Genomic DNA, 17,979 nt, shown 5'->3' with positions numbered 1-17,979 from the left:
TTGTGACACGGGGGCAAGCATGCATCCAACTGAGTTTAACTACTATATGTATGATCATGCAGCTTCCATACAACTTTTGGCTCTCCACGCACCCACCTCTTTTTCTTTTGACTTGTAAATTTAAATCTATTATATTTTCCGAGTGAAAGATAAATTTATATTTCATTTGCATATTAGTGTTCCTTGTGGCGAGGGCTTTGAAACAAACTCACTTTTGAATACTTTTGACAAGTTTTAAAAACTTCAGAAAATTTCATCTATGAAAACTTAATATAACAATACTTGAGGCAGTGTGCAACAGCGGATGTGTGGATTGTTTAAATTTGTTAACAATACTTGATGAGATGCAAAATATATACAACTCGATATATCTTGACTGTAATTTGTTAATGCCATTTACAGGTTCCCATGCCAACCAAAGTAGAAAACATGAAATTCAGTGATGATGAGGAGCAGAACAGTGGTGATAAAATCTACTGCAGTGGTCCGTCTGATTCTGAATATGAAGCTGAAGTTAATGATTACAACAGATGCATTGGGGCAAGAAGGGGTAAAGTTATATATGGATAACATTGAATTCATGTATGCAACAATGTATTACTCTCCAAAATTTATTTTTCTTTCTTGTAGGTCTTTATATTCAGGGGGAAGTACCGTTCGAAAGGTACATCTTTTACGTCGACTGTGTGGGTGTATCACCTAGGAGCTGGAATTTTCTCGAGAAGCAAGTCAGCAAGAACAAACCTGACATACCTTTCTCTGTCTGTGAGATCACTAAGTCTACGGTCAAGCATATGGTAAGAATTTTAACTTTCTTTTCATATCTCATTTCACCAATCAACGTGACATAAACTTGTGATCTATGATTTCTTGTGCTTTCAGTATTTCTAAGACTCGTAATTTCCCCAAGTGTTATCTGCATAAGAAAAGACTTGTGTGCGTCATAAATGAGTCCACAGAGGCTCTCATCAAGTCGGGTTATTGATTGACACGCATGACGAGCGTGCGGCCTTCACTACAAACTAGGCACATGTTATGAGGGACACCTAGTAGCTATGTTGCATCTTCTCTCCTAGCCGAGTGAAAATTAATGGCTATTACATATTTATACAAAACAATTCTACTTGTTCATGGATCATTACACCACTAAATGTAGTATATAATTTTTATTCTTGCTACCTGTAACACACAATATTAAGAAATCTTACCATATTGTACTTCACACCATTAACCGCTAGTAATATTAATAGTGTTAAGATTCAAATGTTAAATATTAGAAATACGCTAGTCCTAAAGTAGAACCTTATTTTTGATGGAAACTATGTGCTCATATTTTCAACATTTCATTAAACTAGATTTTATCCAAATCGAACTAAGCATAAAAACATGACAAAAGCATATCCATCTATGTAGATGTATATGTGTTGTGTCTATTTCATGGAAATATCTTGAGCTAACAAATATCCCAATGAAAGTTGTGTAGTACGCTTGCCCAATTTAGTTGCAATTAGCTGGGAATTCTAGAGTGTATGAGGCGTTCAAGTAGTTTTTCCTTGAATTATCCTCTTTGTTCTTTGTTATGTTTGTCGTCAAATATCCGCTCTTTCTTTCAAGGATTATAATGGGTAAGCGGGCATGTGTACTCCTTCCATGGTAACGGAACGTTCCAAGCCATTTACTTTTCAACTGAAAATGGCTTTAGCTTAATACAAGACCAGATAATGCATATTCCATTAGCCATATAAAAGTAAGTTGACCAAACACCAACATATGATTTTTAACAAACTAATACATTTGTGTGAACAATAGGGGTTCTAGCTTATTTCATGAAGTTAAATGAGAAGGCACTAGAGAATTGCTTCTATCGGCCATGTCTGTTCAGGCTTTTCGGTAATTTAACACCCTTCAAGGTATCCTATAACTGGCATAGTGAGAAACAATTCTACTGATAGATGTGCACACTCCTGAAAATTTCCAAACTACTCATCTTTGAAAATGCGCAAGGCCTTTAGGCCAAAAAAGGAAGCACACTTCGTGTCTAAATGGCTCTAGAAAAATGCATGTCAACTGAAGCATAAGATCCTATTCTGGTTATCGCTCCATGAGAAAATAAATACCATGGATCAGGTGGATAGAAAATCCTTCCATCTTTCAAATTAGAACCGTGTCTTGTGTACCTCATACTTTGAAGAAACTCGCATTGATCTGTTCAGGGGCTGCTCTTTGCCCAAGCTTGTTGTCACTCCAGTAATAAGGGGCCTGTATATCATTCATTAATGAATGCATTTTCTCAAGCCAGGAATTATCAAGGAATATTTCCATGGACATATTTATCATGGGATGAGAACGGCAAGATATTGAAGAAAGGAACTCCTATCATTGCCTCCCGAAAAAGAAACACAAAAGGGAACCTCCACCTTGTAAGACATGATGCCAAACAAAAGACATCAGAGAGCCTTGATTCTCAGTTAGATAGTTCTCCTTAGTTTATTTTCCATATCTCTTTTTGCACTGTCCTTTTCTATTTGGCTTTTATTACATATTCATGAATTAAAAGTTACACAGTAGGGCTTGTGCCTTACTATTCTAGCGAGGGCCCGCATACGCGTACATATTTCAAAGTTAAAAGTATATTATGCTAGAGACCAATGGAGTACCCCGAAATGTTAGGCCAAGTTCATAACCGTAAATTTAGAATCATATATGAGGAAAAATCCCAGTATTGTGTACTTCTGTTTGATGCAATTTGCCAAAATTTACATTCTCCATCAAATGCACACAACTAATACATGTGTGCGTCATGGTATGATCTCCATGCACGTGTTAATTGTAGGCGTTGGCATATACGTTTTTTACCCGAAACTATATGAATCTCTTCCCGCATTATATTTTTATATATTTTCTCATAAAGCCAAATCCATGTATAGCAAAAAGGAAGAAGAAATAAGCAAATGAAAGCGAACTGACCAACAAAGGCCTAAAGGCTAGAGCTGCAGAAAGTTACATCAACAATTACAATAGAGGATAGAACGAGCAAGTAAATTGCTTATCTGAAATTAGGCACCTAGTCTGCTAGGGATCTATAGGACTTCCGTTCGGCCTGTAACACCAGCCATTGCAACTCTTCCTTGAAGTGTCTTCTGCAAGCATAAAGACTTGGTGCAGTTGCCGTACAGATGAAAGCATTCCTAGTATTCCAAGTACCCATGCAATCGGAATGGTGATGTACATAGCAAATGGCAGAGTCAATAAATTTCTGAGGTTGCCAACTTGATCTTGTATCCCAACTAACAAAACTGACCAAGTGGGGCAGATGTTCCTCTAGTAAATTTTAGTAAATATAGCGGCGGATCTAGGATTTGAAGTTACCTGGGACGGACTTTTTAAAGGAAAAGAAACAAGGACACGACGCAATCAAATAAGATAATCGAGAAGATTAATGGATGAAGTAGTTGCATTCAGGCAATACAATCAACACAGTTAATTGCTCAAATTAGTTTCATTCTCAGAGAACTAGGCAAGAAAACTATATATGCAATAGAAAAATCATATAAAGTCTAACTGGACACACGCTGGTTGAATCTTCCATTCTTTATCACAAACTGACGGTCTGGACTAATTACTCTGAGAAAAGAATCAAGCCGCTTCTTCTTCTTAAGTTCCCAAAACATCAAATTTCGTAATTAATCTTCAATAATCAACTTTCAAGAACTAGACCAGTGTGATAAGAAATTAAAGAATGATATGACAAAAGAGGAGAAGATTAGGGGATAGCGAACGAACCTGCTGCATGTGTTGGCCGCTCGCTGGATGTTTCTATTGGGGCGATGTATCCGGTGCACTCGCACTTGTGGTGCTACCGGTGCACCAGATGTCATAGAATATTTTAAAAAATCTGGGGAAAAAATCTTGCATGTTAACCCAGAATCAATGTATGATGTCACAATATTTCGTATAAAAATTTGAAATATTTTTTGAGATGCAAAAAAGATAAATTTGACATCAGTATGATAATGGGCCAAATCTAAAGCCCAAGTTATGTTATGTACTACTTAGTGTTGAATTTGTCATTTTTGTTTTTCGAGTTATGTTTCGAATTTTGACTTGAAATTTTATGACAACCTACATTAATGTTGTGTGAGTGTGCTAAACTTTTTTTTCAATATTTTTGAACATTTGAAAAGTACAATATAAGTTTGGTGCACCGGTAGCACCACAAGCTCTGGTGCACCAGATATTTTCCCGCACGTGATGGAGCCAATGGCATTGTTGTCCGTGCGGACGGCACGAGCGGTTGGACTTGGAGCTGGGGAGCGCCACAGCAAGGCGGCGCGAGTGTAATCGCTTGATGCTAGGTATTTTGAGACATTGCTTGATGCTAGGTATTTGATCGATTGAAAATTAGAGGGAATTGGATACGGCTGTGTATAGAGATAAAATAAGGGGCTTCTGTTTAATTGGACTTTACTTCTTACCTCATAGGCCCATCTCACAAGAAACAAACGAATCATTTTCTTTTCTTCTCGTCTTCCTTCCTGCTCGACCTCAGTACCTCACCTCCAACCAAAACGTACAGGAAAGCATCTCTGCCTCCCATGCGGCTACTGGCCAAAGCAGTAGGGGTACCCTAGGTTCTAAAACTTTACCCGGGGCGGTCGCCCCTACACGACCCTACGCTGGATCTGCCCTTGTAAATGGACAGTGGAAGAAGAGAGGATCCCTTGACTTCAAAACAAATTGGTCATACATGACACAAGCGTAATCTAAATTAAGAAAATCTTCCTCTGTAGAAGCTGCCTGGTGTTCAATCGATCATTCAGAAGGAGCCAAAAAATATTTTGTGCTTGAGTTGATCACAAGTTTTAAGCCAGGAAATAGCAAAAGTTGGTATGGAATCCCCAATCAGGAGTTTATATGCTTGGTCCACCTTGAGATGCTAAGTGTTTGTTGGGAATTGCCAAGAATTAGGGTCATCACCAAGGGCTATGCCATCTTACAGAATTTCCAATTGTTGAAATTGTGAAAATGCCTCTACTGACAAAGGTAGGTGGAAAAGTGACACAACATCTTCAAGTGGAGGAGCTTGATGCATAGACAAATGTAGGCTCTTTGCAAAAGAAAAAAAGGTGTGACCAGACAAATTGTAAACTTTGTCTCTGCCAGGGGTCCGTCCAGAAGGACACGGCCCTGCCATTTCCAAGCAAACATGGAGCATGAGTTTTGTAAGTTCCCAATTGCTTCAAGCAGTCTTTCCACCAAAAGGAAAAGTTGGCAAATTGTTCAGGAGGTAGCCCTGATTGGTAATAAAACTCCCATACTAATTTAACCCACGGAATATTTTGGCAATTGAGGAATTTATGTACCATTTTTAATAGCAAAGTATCATTCTGAGCTTCAAATTTTAGAATGCAAACCCCTCCTTGATAGTTAGGTTCACAAATGCGGCCCCAAGTTGCCAAGGGAGGGTTTTTCTTTTCCAAGTCTTTACCCCTCCAAAAGTAGTGCCTCGTGTATTTATCACACTCAAGAATGGTCCCGTTATATAGCTTAATACAACTGATTAGAAATGTTGGCAAAGAAGATAGCACAAAGATGTGAGGAATCTAGGATTAAAATTAATCCACAAGCATCTTCTTCTAGTACGACTAGCTCAACGGGCACAAAGATGTGCCATTTGGTTAGCCTCTCGCCTTACGTTAGAGCATCTCCAGCCGTTCGCCCCCCGGGGGGGCTAGAAAATGCACCGCTTGGGGGTGAACCAGCGATATTTTCGCCATGGGGGCGATCGGGTTCCCAGCCACCGCCCCCAGACGCCCTCTTTTAAACGTTTTGTAAAAGATATTCGGTCGAAATTTGGCAGACAGGACATAGATTCGGCATAGATTCGGCAAACACACCATAAATTCGGCAAACACGTCATAGATTAGGCATTCCATGGTCTTTTACATAGAAAACATAAAATTTACTAAAAAGACAAAAGGGCCACACCTACAGGCCAAAGAACTCACTGAACGTGGCGTAGTCGCTGTCGCCGCCGTCGTCGTCGCCCTTCTCCTTCTTCACGCGGTCGTCCCTGCTGGACCCCTGCCCGGGGTCGCCCTGACGGACTTGTTTGGCCGGCGGCGGCGCATCGTCGTCGTTGTCCTCAAGCACCATGATGCCGCCCTCGACGCACCCATGACGGTGCGCGGCGATCTCCTCCAAGGCGCGACGATGGCGCTCCATCTCCAACCGGGCCCAATTTTCCTGTGCCCACTTCATGGCCGCCTCGTCGTCGAGCACATCATTGTGCTCTCTCTTCACGGCGGCGAGCCCCGACTCTGTCTTCGGCTTGACGAGGTGGGGAGGAGCCGAGGAGGAGGCACGGCCGCCCTCGTTGATGACGAGGGTAGCACTGCAGGTGCGCTGGTCGAGCGGCGTTTTCACGGGCTCGGGCTTGACGCTGACAACCGCCGGCGACCCGGAGGAGTGGGAGGAGGATCGGGAGGAGGAGGAGGAAGACCCGCCTAGCATTCGCCACGGCAGCCACGGGCCGACACTCTGACGGGGGCCGAGGCCGCCGGCTACTGTAGCGGCAGATCATTGTCGTTCTCGAGGTACTCGAGGACGGCGTGCAGCGTGCGGCCAGGGACGCCCCACCACAAGCGGCGGCCGTCGCTGTTGTTGCGCCCCCTGACCACCGGCGTGTTGTTGACGAAGGCGAGCTGCTCCGCCTGCCGGCGTTCGAAGTACGCCGCCCACGCCTTGTGGTTGCCGGTGTCGTACTCCGGGAGGGCGCGCTCCTCCTCCGTCAGGGAGGTCCGCACACGCTCGATTTCAGCATGGAAGTATCCGGGGTGTTTGACGTCGGGCAGAGGGGGGACTGGGACGCCCCCTGGCGCTGAGCCTCCACCGCCCCGGCGTGTGCATGTCGGGGGCGTCGGGTAGTTCGCCTCATGGAGGAGGTGAGCTTCCCACTCATGGAGAGAGCGGCGGCCGAAGCCGTTGGCCGCCGCCGCATCACCGGGGAACCGTTCACCCATCGGGGTGTGCGTGCACGCGGTGGCTAGACGGGGAGAGAGGGCGTCGGCGGCGAGAGAAGGGGGGCTGCAGGCGGGTGATTTCACCGGTGAGGGAGGGGACGACTTTTATAGCGAGCGGGGGCGGCAACGCATGTGTACGTGTGACGGGAGGGGGCGCGTCACCGCACGGTGCCACACGTAAGGAATCAATGGAAGGCTGACTGGCGGCAGCCTTGGCATTGATTCCCCATGAGAAACCGAGACGACGAGGACGACGAGGCTCGGGGGTCACTGACTCGGCGGGCCCGCCGTTCTTTCGCGCCAGTTTCAGGCCTAACAGGCGAAAAATGGGGTTTTAAAAGTGCGACTGGACCTTTTTTGGGCCGGTGCCAAAAAAAAGACCTGGGGGTCTGTTGGGGGCGCTGCTGGAGATGCTCTTAGCCACATCGAAGCTATGAAAACCTTTGGAGATACCTTCAATATCCATCAGAATAGAAGAAATTTCAGATCTCCCTTCATCCCTCTTTTTTGATAGGTCGACAACACCTTCAGCATCCGTTTCAATAATGACATTCTGAAGCGTGTCACATGCTAATCACACCATCCCGCACAACCAAGGCCTTAGTGGTCAGATTATTTGGCGCATGCTCAACCCACATGCCATGGGCTCGGACGAAGGCTCCATCATGTCCATGAACAGTAGCAGCAGTGTAGTCTGATTCACAAAATCATAATTTTTCGTTAGGTATCTGACCAAATAGGATCGTCTACCTTTTTAAGTCAAGAAAAGAACGGAAAAAATAAAGCTTGCATCTACATTAACCTTCATCAAGTTTGGTAAAGGTGGTTCGCAGTGAGTCATTTAGTTTACAGCCACAACATCTTTCTCCTTTTCAGACCGGAGTTTGACTCCCGTTGTGGGCGGATTTTTTATGATCTCATCCGGATGGATTTCTTTTATAAAAATAGTGCCTATGGATTTCAATTTTTTCCCCCACGTACCTCCTCTTCCCAACGGAATACGCTTGATCATTTGTACGAGGAAGCAAGCCAAGTGCCCGTGTTTTTACACTCAGTTTACATCGAGCCACATGGCGACATGTACTTTCCCTGTAGTGCTAGCAATTCTAAGAGCATCTCTAATAGGTGCACAGAAATTTCACATCCTTAAATAGTTTTAGCGCGCCACTGTAGCACATTTAGTGCGCTGGACCCAACATTACTTTAGTAGATGCTCAGAATCGCGCGCCCAAAAGAACACATAGTGTAAATTGTGAAGCGCGTGCAATTCGGCGCCTCAAATTTACAGCTTTTGATAGCGTTTCTCAGCGCGCGCACAACCCTTTTTTGCGCGCGCACTCTTTTATAGTTTCTGCTGAAGCTGTCCGGCGCACAAAAAACCTGGATTTTAGCGCGCGGCCCAGTTTTTGGACGCCTGTTGGAGCTGCTCTAAGTGAACACATGATTAATAACGTACGAATATCCAAGGGCCACGCTACACGTCGGCCAACTATCATTTGTACAGGTATCCAGCATCCAACACCGTTCTCATTATTGCAACAAGGGCAGTGTTACAGAAATACTTTACAACAAAGGTTCTATTGCAGAAATCTTTCTCGACATAGTCGATGTTGCAGATTTTTTTTTCATCACTATTTTTGCAACATGGGTATTGCTGAGGAAACCAAATAGCAAGACAGACAATGTTGCAAAAATATTTGTTATTTTTGTTGTCTTCATTTTTTCGCTTTTTTGTCTTTATTTTTTCGCAACAGAAGTGTTGTCGCGGAAGATAGTTTTGCAACACACATGACGTTGGAGAAAGAGAGACGCCAAAGGTATGTGTACACATGTCACATAGAGGAGGCGGCGGATGGCTCGCGTGCGATCCGTCGGGTGAAGGAAAGGGGACCGGCTGGAGATCAATCAACTGAAAACGAAATGGGTCAGTCGATTGAACCAGATTTGTTTCAGTCAATTTGCTCCTAGTGGGAATGGAGGGACAGAGCGCTGCATGAGTCAGTCTTGAGAGTCTATCCATGCATGATCTTTAGCCGGTCATTATCCGAACTGAACCAATCATTTGTTCATTTGTTCACTTCCATGGGATACATGCATGCACACAACCGCACAATCACATAAACAATATTTAGTTCATTAAGATTGGTTGTAATGACGAGTATCATATACTAGTATCATGCATATGATACTACCTCCGTAATGCATAGTATCATAAGTTAGTATCTTAGTTTGCCTTATTAATTGCCATGCATGACACAAAATAGTACAACATTTAATATGATACAGTATCATGATATGATACCACACTCTCTCTTTCCTCATTTAATTGTGTGTCACATCATCCAAAAAATCTAGTTGGCATGCATGGTACCGCTTATGATACTACCATTATGATCAGCCTAAACACCAGCCATTAGCATTTAATTAATCACATGGAAAACAAGCCGTCATAGCCATTATCCGAATGGCAACGCAATGTGTGTTGTGCAATCATTAGTGACTATATGTGTAATGAAAAAGGAAAAAAAAAATCAAAACTTGCATACAATTCACACTGAAATTGCACTTTTTGAAATATGCAAAGAATAAAGCATATAATAGTGCATTTTTTGCATTCTACTATAATTTACACATAGTGGAAATAAAAAAATGTATTTCCTTTAATAAGAAAGAAAATTAAGAACAGCTTGTGCACAGCTTTGCACCGAAATTGCACTTTATCGTAATATGCAAAAATAATCATATAATCACGAAATTTGGCACATATTATATAGTATTTGTTTGTATATAATTACACCCAGCCAAAAACCCACATAAAACAAAAAATAACCAATAAGGAAAGAAAATGAAAAACAAAAACACATGGAAATAGAAAACAGAAATAAAAAAACTGCGCATATTGTAGTGAGATTTTCGCAAAAAAATTAGTAATGGGGTAGTGACATTGTTATTACCCTTACAAAAGAAAAGAAATGAAAACTAAAACAAAATAAAAATGAATTAATAACTAAAATAAAATTAAAAATTTATGTTTTCTACGGAAGAATGAATTTTTGGCATTGATATTAACCTTTCAGGAAAAAACTAAAACAAAATCAAAATAATGAAGTTTTCTAAGAAAGAATGAAAGCCTTTAAGAAGAAAATGAAAAAGGAAAAAACTTTCAAAACTTGCACATAATTTGCACTGATATTACACTTTTTGAAATATGCAAAGAATAAGCAAAGTATAGTGCATTTTTTGCATTCTTCTATAATTCCCTCATAGTGTAACTGAAATAATGTATTTTTTAAGAAGAAAAACAACTAAAAAAACTTGCGCACAACTTTGCACCAAAATTACAATTTATCGTAATATGCAAAAATAATCATATAATCATGAAATTCTGGCACATATTATATATTATTTGTTTGTATATCATTACACTCGGCCAAAACCCCGCAAAAAAACCAATAAAGGAAAGAAAAAGGGAAAAGGAAAACCCCATAGAAACATAAAACATAAATAAAAAAGTGAAGCAAAAATACCCTTAAATAGGAAAGAAAATGATATAAAAAACTAAATCAAAATAATGACCAAAATTGCACAGAAACTGCACATAAATTGTGCTTTGTTATAATATGCAAGAATAAACACATAATAGTGAATTTTTTCGCAAAAAGAAAATTTTCTAAAGAAAGAATGAATTTGCAGCATTGGCATTTGATCCATGTTGTCTCTACTTCTCCGGATCAAAATATTGAATTAGTGGTATAAGTATTACAGTTTAAGAAGAAAAAGAAGTAAAAAAAGACAATAATGACAAAATTTGCACACCATTTGAATAGAAATTGTGCTTTTAAAATGTGCAAGGATAAGCACAAATAGTGAAATTTTACAAAAAAAATCCTAGGTAGGAATGAATTAGAGGTATTGGTATTAACCTTAAAGAATAAAGAAAATAAAATAAAAACTTAAAGAAAATTAAAATATTGAAGTTTTCTAAGAAACAATGAATTAGTGTCATTGGTTTCCCGTTAAGATGAATGGACATGGAAATAATAAAACAAATAATGAAATATTTGGCAAACAATTTGCACAGAAGTTGCACATTTTTATAATATGCAGGAATAAGAATATAATAGTGTAATTTTCAGAAAAGGAAATTTCCTGATAAGAAATGCAGCATTGGTATTATCACCAAAGAATAAAGGAAATAAAATAATACTAAAAAACTGAAATACCAGAGTTTTCAAGAAAGAATGAATTAGTAGCCTACATATTACTCTTTAAGGAAAAATAAAATGAAATAAAAACTAGAACACAATCAAAATAATGAGGCATTCCATGGAAGAACGAATTATTAACATTGGTATTACCCTTTAAGAAGAAGAAATAAAATAAAATAGAAACTAAAACAAAAATCAAAATAGTAAGTTTTTCTAAGGAATAATTATTTAGTGTCATTAGTATTACCCTTTAAAGAGAAAAAACAATTAGTTAATTAAATAAGAAAGAATGAATTAGTAGCATTATTATAACCCATTGAAAAATTAAGAAAAAAAGTTCGCAAAACTTGCAAACAACTACGCTCTTACATTACACTTTTTTAGTACGCAAACAATAATCATATAGTAGTGTAATTTGTGCACATATTGCAAATTATTTATGTGTGTACATTACACTCACCCAACATCCCAAAAAATATCCACAAAATAAAAATAAAACCAACTAACAAAGAGAAACAGAAAAACAAAAACAAAAGTACATAAAAACAAAAAAATATTAAAAACGAAAGAAGAGAGTCAGAGATGGATCACACTATTAATGGGCTTCGGCCCACAAGAAAGTCAACTGGCCGAATTAAGGGGTCAGTCAAAAAAAAAGCCCACACAACAAACAACATAGGTCAGGGGAAAGAACATAGCACGAATCTTAAAGAAAAGGGAAAACTTTGTTTTTGCCACTCTAGTTTTTGCCAACTTTGATTATGCCACTCTAGAATTTGACATCTCACTTTTGCCACTCTTAGCTTTTGACAATACATCACAAATGCCATTCCGTGGCAAAAACGATAATTTTTTATTTCACTTTTGCCACTCTTAGCTTTTGACATGTATCACAATTGCCACTCTAAATTATTTGTTTTTGCCACGGAATGGCAAAAGTGATATATTGTCAAAAGCTAAGAGTGGCAAAAGTGAAATGTCAAATTCTAGAGTGGCATAAGCAAAGTTGGCAAAAACTAGAGTAGCAAAAACAAAGTTTTCCCCAAAGAAAAATCCAATGACCCCAAAATCGACTGACCCAAAAGTGAAATTTCAGCTGACTGAAATGTAGCTAAAGTGGAAGGAAAGAGTTTCCCAATATCAAACTTGTAAAATTAATATATTTGATAGCTCACGCTCCTTCCGCAAAGTTGGAAGGAGAGCGGTAGGGGTACAAACTTTATTGCGTGGTCTACGAACTGGAACAAACATTTCTTGTAGGAGTACAACGGTCTGGCCGCCGGTGCGAAGTTGCTAACGTCTAGCTAGCTAGCGCCGCCCGGCCGGCACCCTAAGGCCGCTCTTCTCCCAGACGCAGTAGTTATTGCCGTGAGCCACGACGTGGAAGTCGGACGGGATGACGCTGCCAGCGTCGAACCTCGGTCCGAGCTTGACGATAACTTTCTCGTCAACCGCCGCCACGTACATGTCGCTCTCCGCCGCCAGGATGCGCAGCTTGCTCCCGGCGTTGATCCCGTTGCGGTTCCTCACCGCCGCCAGCGCGTAGATCTCTTGCTTCAGGTTCCAGTCGAAGACATGATCGTAGAACTGCACAACATATAAGAGTATTGGACATTGATCATGCGTGGCCATTCTAGAAATGCAATAAGAAAAGGTATGGCTCGATCATGCACGTACGATGCATGGAACTCCAGGGTGGGTGAGGATGTAGGCGTAGCCCATCATGACCTTGTCGGTCGGGAACGGCCATTTCTTCTGCGACGAGCCCGTGTCGTGGTTGTCCACGAACGTGACCGCCTTCTCCGGCAACAGGCCGATCATCCCGGGAGCGTTGCCCTCCTTGTCCCGCATCCTCCACAGCTCGCCCTGCACCGCCGACTGCAGGATGCCCTTGGTCGTGAAGTCGAACGCCATGGCAGGGCCGCCGACCGCCTTGGCCCAGTTCACCAGCTCCAGCCGCTCCGCGTCCTGGTTGACGGCGGGCTTCCCGTCGCCGTCGTAGCTGAGGGAGTTCCATATCTCCGCGACGACGAAGCCGGGGCTCGTGTTCTGGACGTACGTCCTGGCGACGTCGGCCGAGTAGCCCTTGGCGAAGTCGAGGCGCCAGCCGTGGAAGCCGAGGTCGGACTTGAGCCAGTTGAGCCAGTCGGAGAGCTCCTTCTGGACGCGCGGGTTGAGGTGGTCGATGTCGGGCGCGGCGGCGAAGTCGGCGCCGGTGTCACGGTTGCCCGTGCCGTCGGAGAACTTGGTGTCGTCGCTGCAGATCATGCCGGGACCCCAGTCCAGGAGGCCCTCGGGTCCTCCGCCCTTGAAGATGCAGTAGATGCCGCGGCCGTCCTTGTCCTCGGCGCAGCGGTGGTTGATGACGACGTCCGCGACGCACTTGATGCCCTTGGCGCCGAAGGCGGCGATGAGCGACCTGAGCTCCGCCGCCGTGCCGTACTTGGACGCGTCCAGGTCGTAGAGCCGGCCCGGCATGTAGCCTGCATGCACGTTCGTTGCAGAGTTAGGAGGCGTGCCATGCACTGAGGCAGCAAGAGCACACGTGACCCGTAGAGGTGTAGATGGTGGATGTGCCTTGAGATGAAACGGAGTGCGAAGGTGGCGGCAGCCAGACGTGTGTGACCCCGGCGCCGGCGATGTCGCCGACCTGGGCCTTGAGCATATTGTACCAGCCACCTTGCTTGTTCCACGAGTCCCAGTTGAACCCCTGCATGCATGCACAAGACCGATCGAACACATCAGTGGTCTAGCTAGCTGTGAATTTACGTGGAGGCGTCCGTGCATTCGTGCATCACCTGAAACAGGATCTCCGTCTGTGCATTGACGCCGGACGTGAGCTCGAGCAGCACCACGAGAAGGCCGCACAGGGCGGCGATCTGCCTCCCCATAGCTCTGGTGCGTGCGCACACTCGGATGTCCGTACGTGTGTGTAGCGCTAACACTGTACGTGCGTAGTACTTGTGGCTAGTCAGCTGGATATAGAACTTGTTTGCTTTTTGTGAAGCAGACATTCTCCCAGGGGGTATTTATAGGGGGACGGCTAGGACGCTCCGGCCGCCGGCGAATGTGTTCTGGATGACCCGAACGGAAATGGATAAGGCAATCGCCGTCTTCCGCAGCGCACAATCGTCTAGTACGTACGGTTGTGCTGCTGGCTAACACTTGTAGTACCAATCCGTTATCGTGCTACTCGAGGAGGAACGAAGCGGCGAAAGGCGGGCGTCCAGAATCCACGTACTCCAGTACTACTATCTTGTTGAGGCTCGATCGCGTACGACCGAGACACTTTAATTTTCTAGTGGTTTCCTCCGAACGAGTATGCCTGCAGTTGTCCTATGTATTTGCAATCCTTTGTCTTGCACTCAGAAGCCAGTTAGATTCATGTGTATTATCCATTGGATAAATAAGCAATTTCCGATTAATTTAATCCATTGGAAAAGCAATCTCCGTGTCTTGGTCGGGGCGGCGAGGCGGCAGCGTAGCCCCAGTTTTTGAATAATGTTCTCCTCGTCTTATCCCAGTTTCATCCGTGTAATTAGCATCGGTGGAGGATGAGTTATGTGTGTCTTCGCGGATCTTCCTAGACTTGGTCGGCTTTGATGTCTGGTGGATTCACACGTATCTGGTCGGTGTTCATGCTCTTTAGAGTATCTACATGCTTTTTTTGGTGCCTTCTTCTCTGTGGCGGCGATTTGCTACGCTGATCGCCATAGTTACGTCTTCTGGTCTACATCAATGACTTCCCGATCATTGCTTCTATAAGTTTGCTTTATCGAGGCGGAGGCCCAGAGGCGGCATCGGGCTTTGTTCACGGCGCAACGTCGGTGAGTGCAAGAGGAAGAAGATTTGGGCACCCTATGAATTTGGTTGTAATCTTTTCTATGAAGATGTGTTAGAGAACTTGTGATACTTAATATATGGCTTTAGACCTTTAAAAAACTTTCCACTGAAGTTTCCATACATGTGTACTGCATGAGCGTAGACACGAACCTATGAGTCAACAAGCACTACTAGGAAAATGGCTATAGATGGGATTGACACTAATGGCGCACCAGAAAGATGGTGCGCCATTAGTACTAATGGCGCACCACAATCTGATGCGCCATTAGAGTTTAAACAACTAATGGCGCACCATGCTACGGGTGCGCCATTAGTATCAAATTTTTTTTTAACTAGTGCGCCTGTCCAAACATACTAATGGCGCATCCCGGCAAAGTGCGCCATTAGTAGTTGTAACTACTAATGGTGCACTAGGCAGCAGGTGCGCCATTAGTATAGAAACTTTTTTTTTGAACTAGTGCGCCTATCCAAACATACTAATGGCGCATCCTGCCCAAGTGCGTCATTAGTAGTTGTAACTACTAATGGCGCACCTGGCAGTGGGTGCACCATTAGTATAGTTTTTTTTTTGAACTAGTGCGCCTATCCAAACATACTAATGGCGTATCCTGCCCAAGTGCGCCATTAGTAGTTGTAAGTACTAATGGCGCAGCATGCAAGAGGTGCGCCATTAGTAAGTGGGCAGCAACAAGATATTTGGGACAGCCTCTCCTACCCACACACTCACTTTCTCCCCACTTCATTCTCTCCACCTCCTCCTTGTCTCGGGTGCCTCCTCTTTTTCACCTCATTTCCACCATAGATTCATTCAAATTAAGTGGTTAAATTACCTTGTTTTAATAGGTAAGTAAGGGGGGAAGCTATATTTAGGTTGTTCTCCTTACAACAATGTGCACATGCACTTTTTACGGCCTAGCTAGATCTATGTATGTTCGTGGTGTTGCATATGTGTTTGTGTTTGGAGGTGTACCGGTATTTGATATGCGATAGTTGCCAATATTTTGCCGGAATGTTGATTCATTTCCGTTTCGGCGAGAATTTTGGCATTAAGCATTCTTTTTGGTCCTATTTTTAGGGAAAGTCATGCCAAATTTTTGTTTGGTTCTAAAATATCGTTTTGCTCTACCCCGCAGGCGACCATGGTCCGCACGATGACCGAAGGCATCGTGAATAGGTTTTTGAGGTCCGCGAAGGCCGAGATGCTTCAAAAGAACGAGGCGGAGATAAGATGTCCGTGTCGAAGATGCAAGCTGAAGAGCCTTATTGCGGACCCGGATTCCGGGCAGGTGCGGGACCACCTGCTGTTGCGTGGTTTCATGGATGGCTATCGGTGGCAAGGTGATGAAGATGACTACGAAGTCGTCCATGCGGGCCGGGCAAGAAATGAGGAAGGGCAGCAAGACAACCACCGCGGCTCGGGCGGGCGAGAAGACGAAGAATCCCCAGGAGATGATCACGACTGTGATGCTGTACACAGTCATCATGTAGAAGATGCAGGACATGATGATGAGGAAGATGCCGGAGCAGGCGACGGGCATGATCATGAAGATGATGATGCCGGCGGAGCAGACGACGCTGGACCATCGATGGGCTGGGTGCAGGACCCTCATATTCAAGAGTTGCTTCTCAAGCAGACGGATAACGCAAGAGCTGCCGCCCGAGAGAAAGCCAAGATGGATCAACTTGAGTTAGACGCGGTTACTCCATTGTATGAAGGATGCAGGCCCGAGGATACCCGCCTGAAAGTAACGCTCATGGCCCTGGAGATGAAGGTAAAACACAAAATGACCGACGCATGCTTCGACAAGAACATGTCATTCTAGCACGAACGTCTTCCCAAGGGGAACAAGTGCCCGACCAGTTTGGAGGAGGCGAAGAAAATCGTGTGTCCTCTGGATTTACCGCACGTGAAATACCATGTGTGCATGAACAATTGCATCATTTATCGGGACGAGCACGCGGAGTCTACAATATGTCCGGTGTGCGGTGTCACTCGATACAAGAAGAGGAAGAAAGCTCCTCGAAAAGTGGTGTGGTACTTTCCGATCACTCCTCGTCTGCAGCGGTATTTCGCGGATCCTAAGGTAGCAAAGCTCCTACGTTGGCACGCGGATAGGGAGGAGAAGAAGCGAGAAGATGACGCAAATGATCCGGAGATAGATAAAAAAGACAAGATGCTGAGTCACCCTAAGGATGCGAGCCAGTGGCAAGCATTGAACTTCGAATACCCAGAATTTGGGAACGATCCAAGGAACATCGTGCTGGGCGCGAGCACCGATGGAGTCAATCCGTTTGTCAACCAGAGAAGCACACATAGCACCTGGCCTGTGTTTGTGTGGATGTACAACCTTCCCCCCTGGTTGTGCATGAAGAGGAAGTACATTCACATGAGTATGCTAATTGAAGGGCCGAAACAACCAGAGAACGACATCAATCTGTATCTAGGGCTGCTGAAAGAGGAGCTTGACACGCTGTGGAAAACGCCAGCCAATACGTGGGACGCCGCAGAGAAAGAGTATTTCCCTATGAGAGCCGCACTGCTCACGACGGTGCACGACTATCTCGGTTACGGATATCTTGCGGGGCAGGTAGTCCACGGATTTTCTGGATGCGTAAGGTGCATGGATGACACAACGTATCGCCAGCTAGATAGAGATCCCGGGTCTTCGAAAACCGTGTTCATGGGACATCGAAGGTGGCTTCGCGACGATGACCCGTGGAGGAAACGCAAGGATCTGTTCGATGGTGAAACAGAACCCCGAAAACGCCCGTGTACGAGGAGCGGCGAGGAAATAGACAAGCTGTTGAAAAATTGGAAAGACTGCCCACTGCCGGGAAAGAAGCAAAAGGCGCCAGAGCCGGGAAAGAAGCGAAAGGCGCCAGAGCCGCTGCTGAAGGTATGGAAA

General features: G+C 44.0%; 1 protein-coding gene across 1 annotated transcript; it reads right to left on the bottom strand.

The window, feature by feature from the left end:
• Positions 1-12,360: 12,360 nt before the first annotated feature.
• Positions 12,361-14,234, bottom strand: LOC123103965 (alpha-amylase isozyme 3A). The gene is made up of 4 exons (XM_044525672.1): positions 14,029-14,234; positions 13,808-13,940; positions 12,908-13,713; positions 12,361-12,817 (listed from the first exon to the last, which is right to left on the bottom strand). The coding sequence occupies exons 1-4, from the start codon at positions 14,119-14,121 to the stop codon at positions 12,539-12,541; spliced, it is 1,311 nt and encodes a 436-aa protein (XP_044381607.1). The 5' UTR covers positions 14,122-14,234; the 3' UTR covers positions 12,361-12,538.
• Positions 14,235-17,979: the final 3,745 nt, after the last annotated feature.

This window comes from Triticum aestivum, chromosome 5A, assembly GCF_018294505.1.
Source record: "Triticum aestivum cultivar Chinese Spring chromosome 5A, IWGSC CS RefSeq v2.1, whole genome shotgun sequence".
NCBI classification, from domain to species: Eukaryota; Viridiplantae; Streptophyta; class Magnoliopsida; order Poales; family Poaceae; genus Triticum; species Triticum aestivum.
This window is presented reverse-complemented; position numbering and strand designations above follow the sequence as displayed.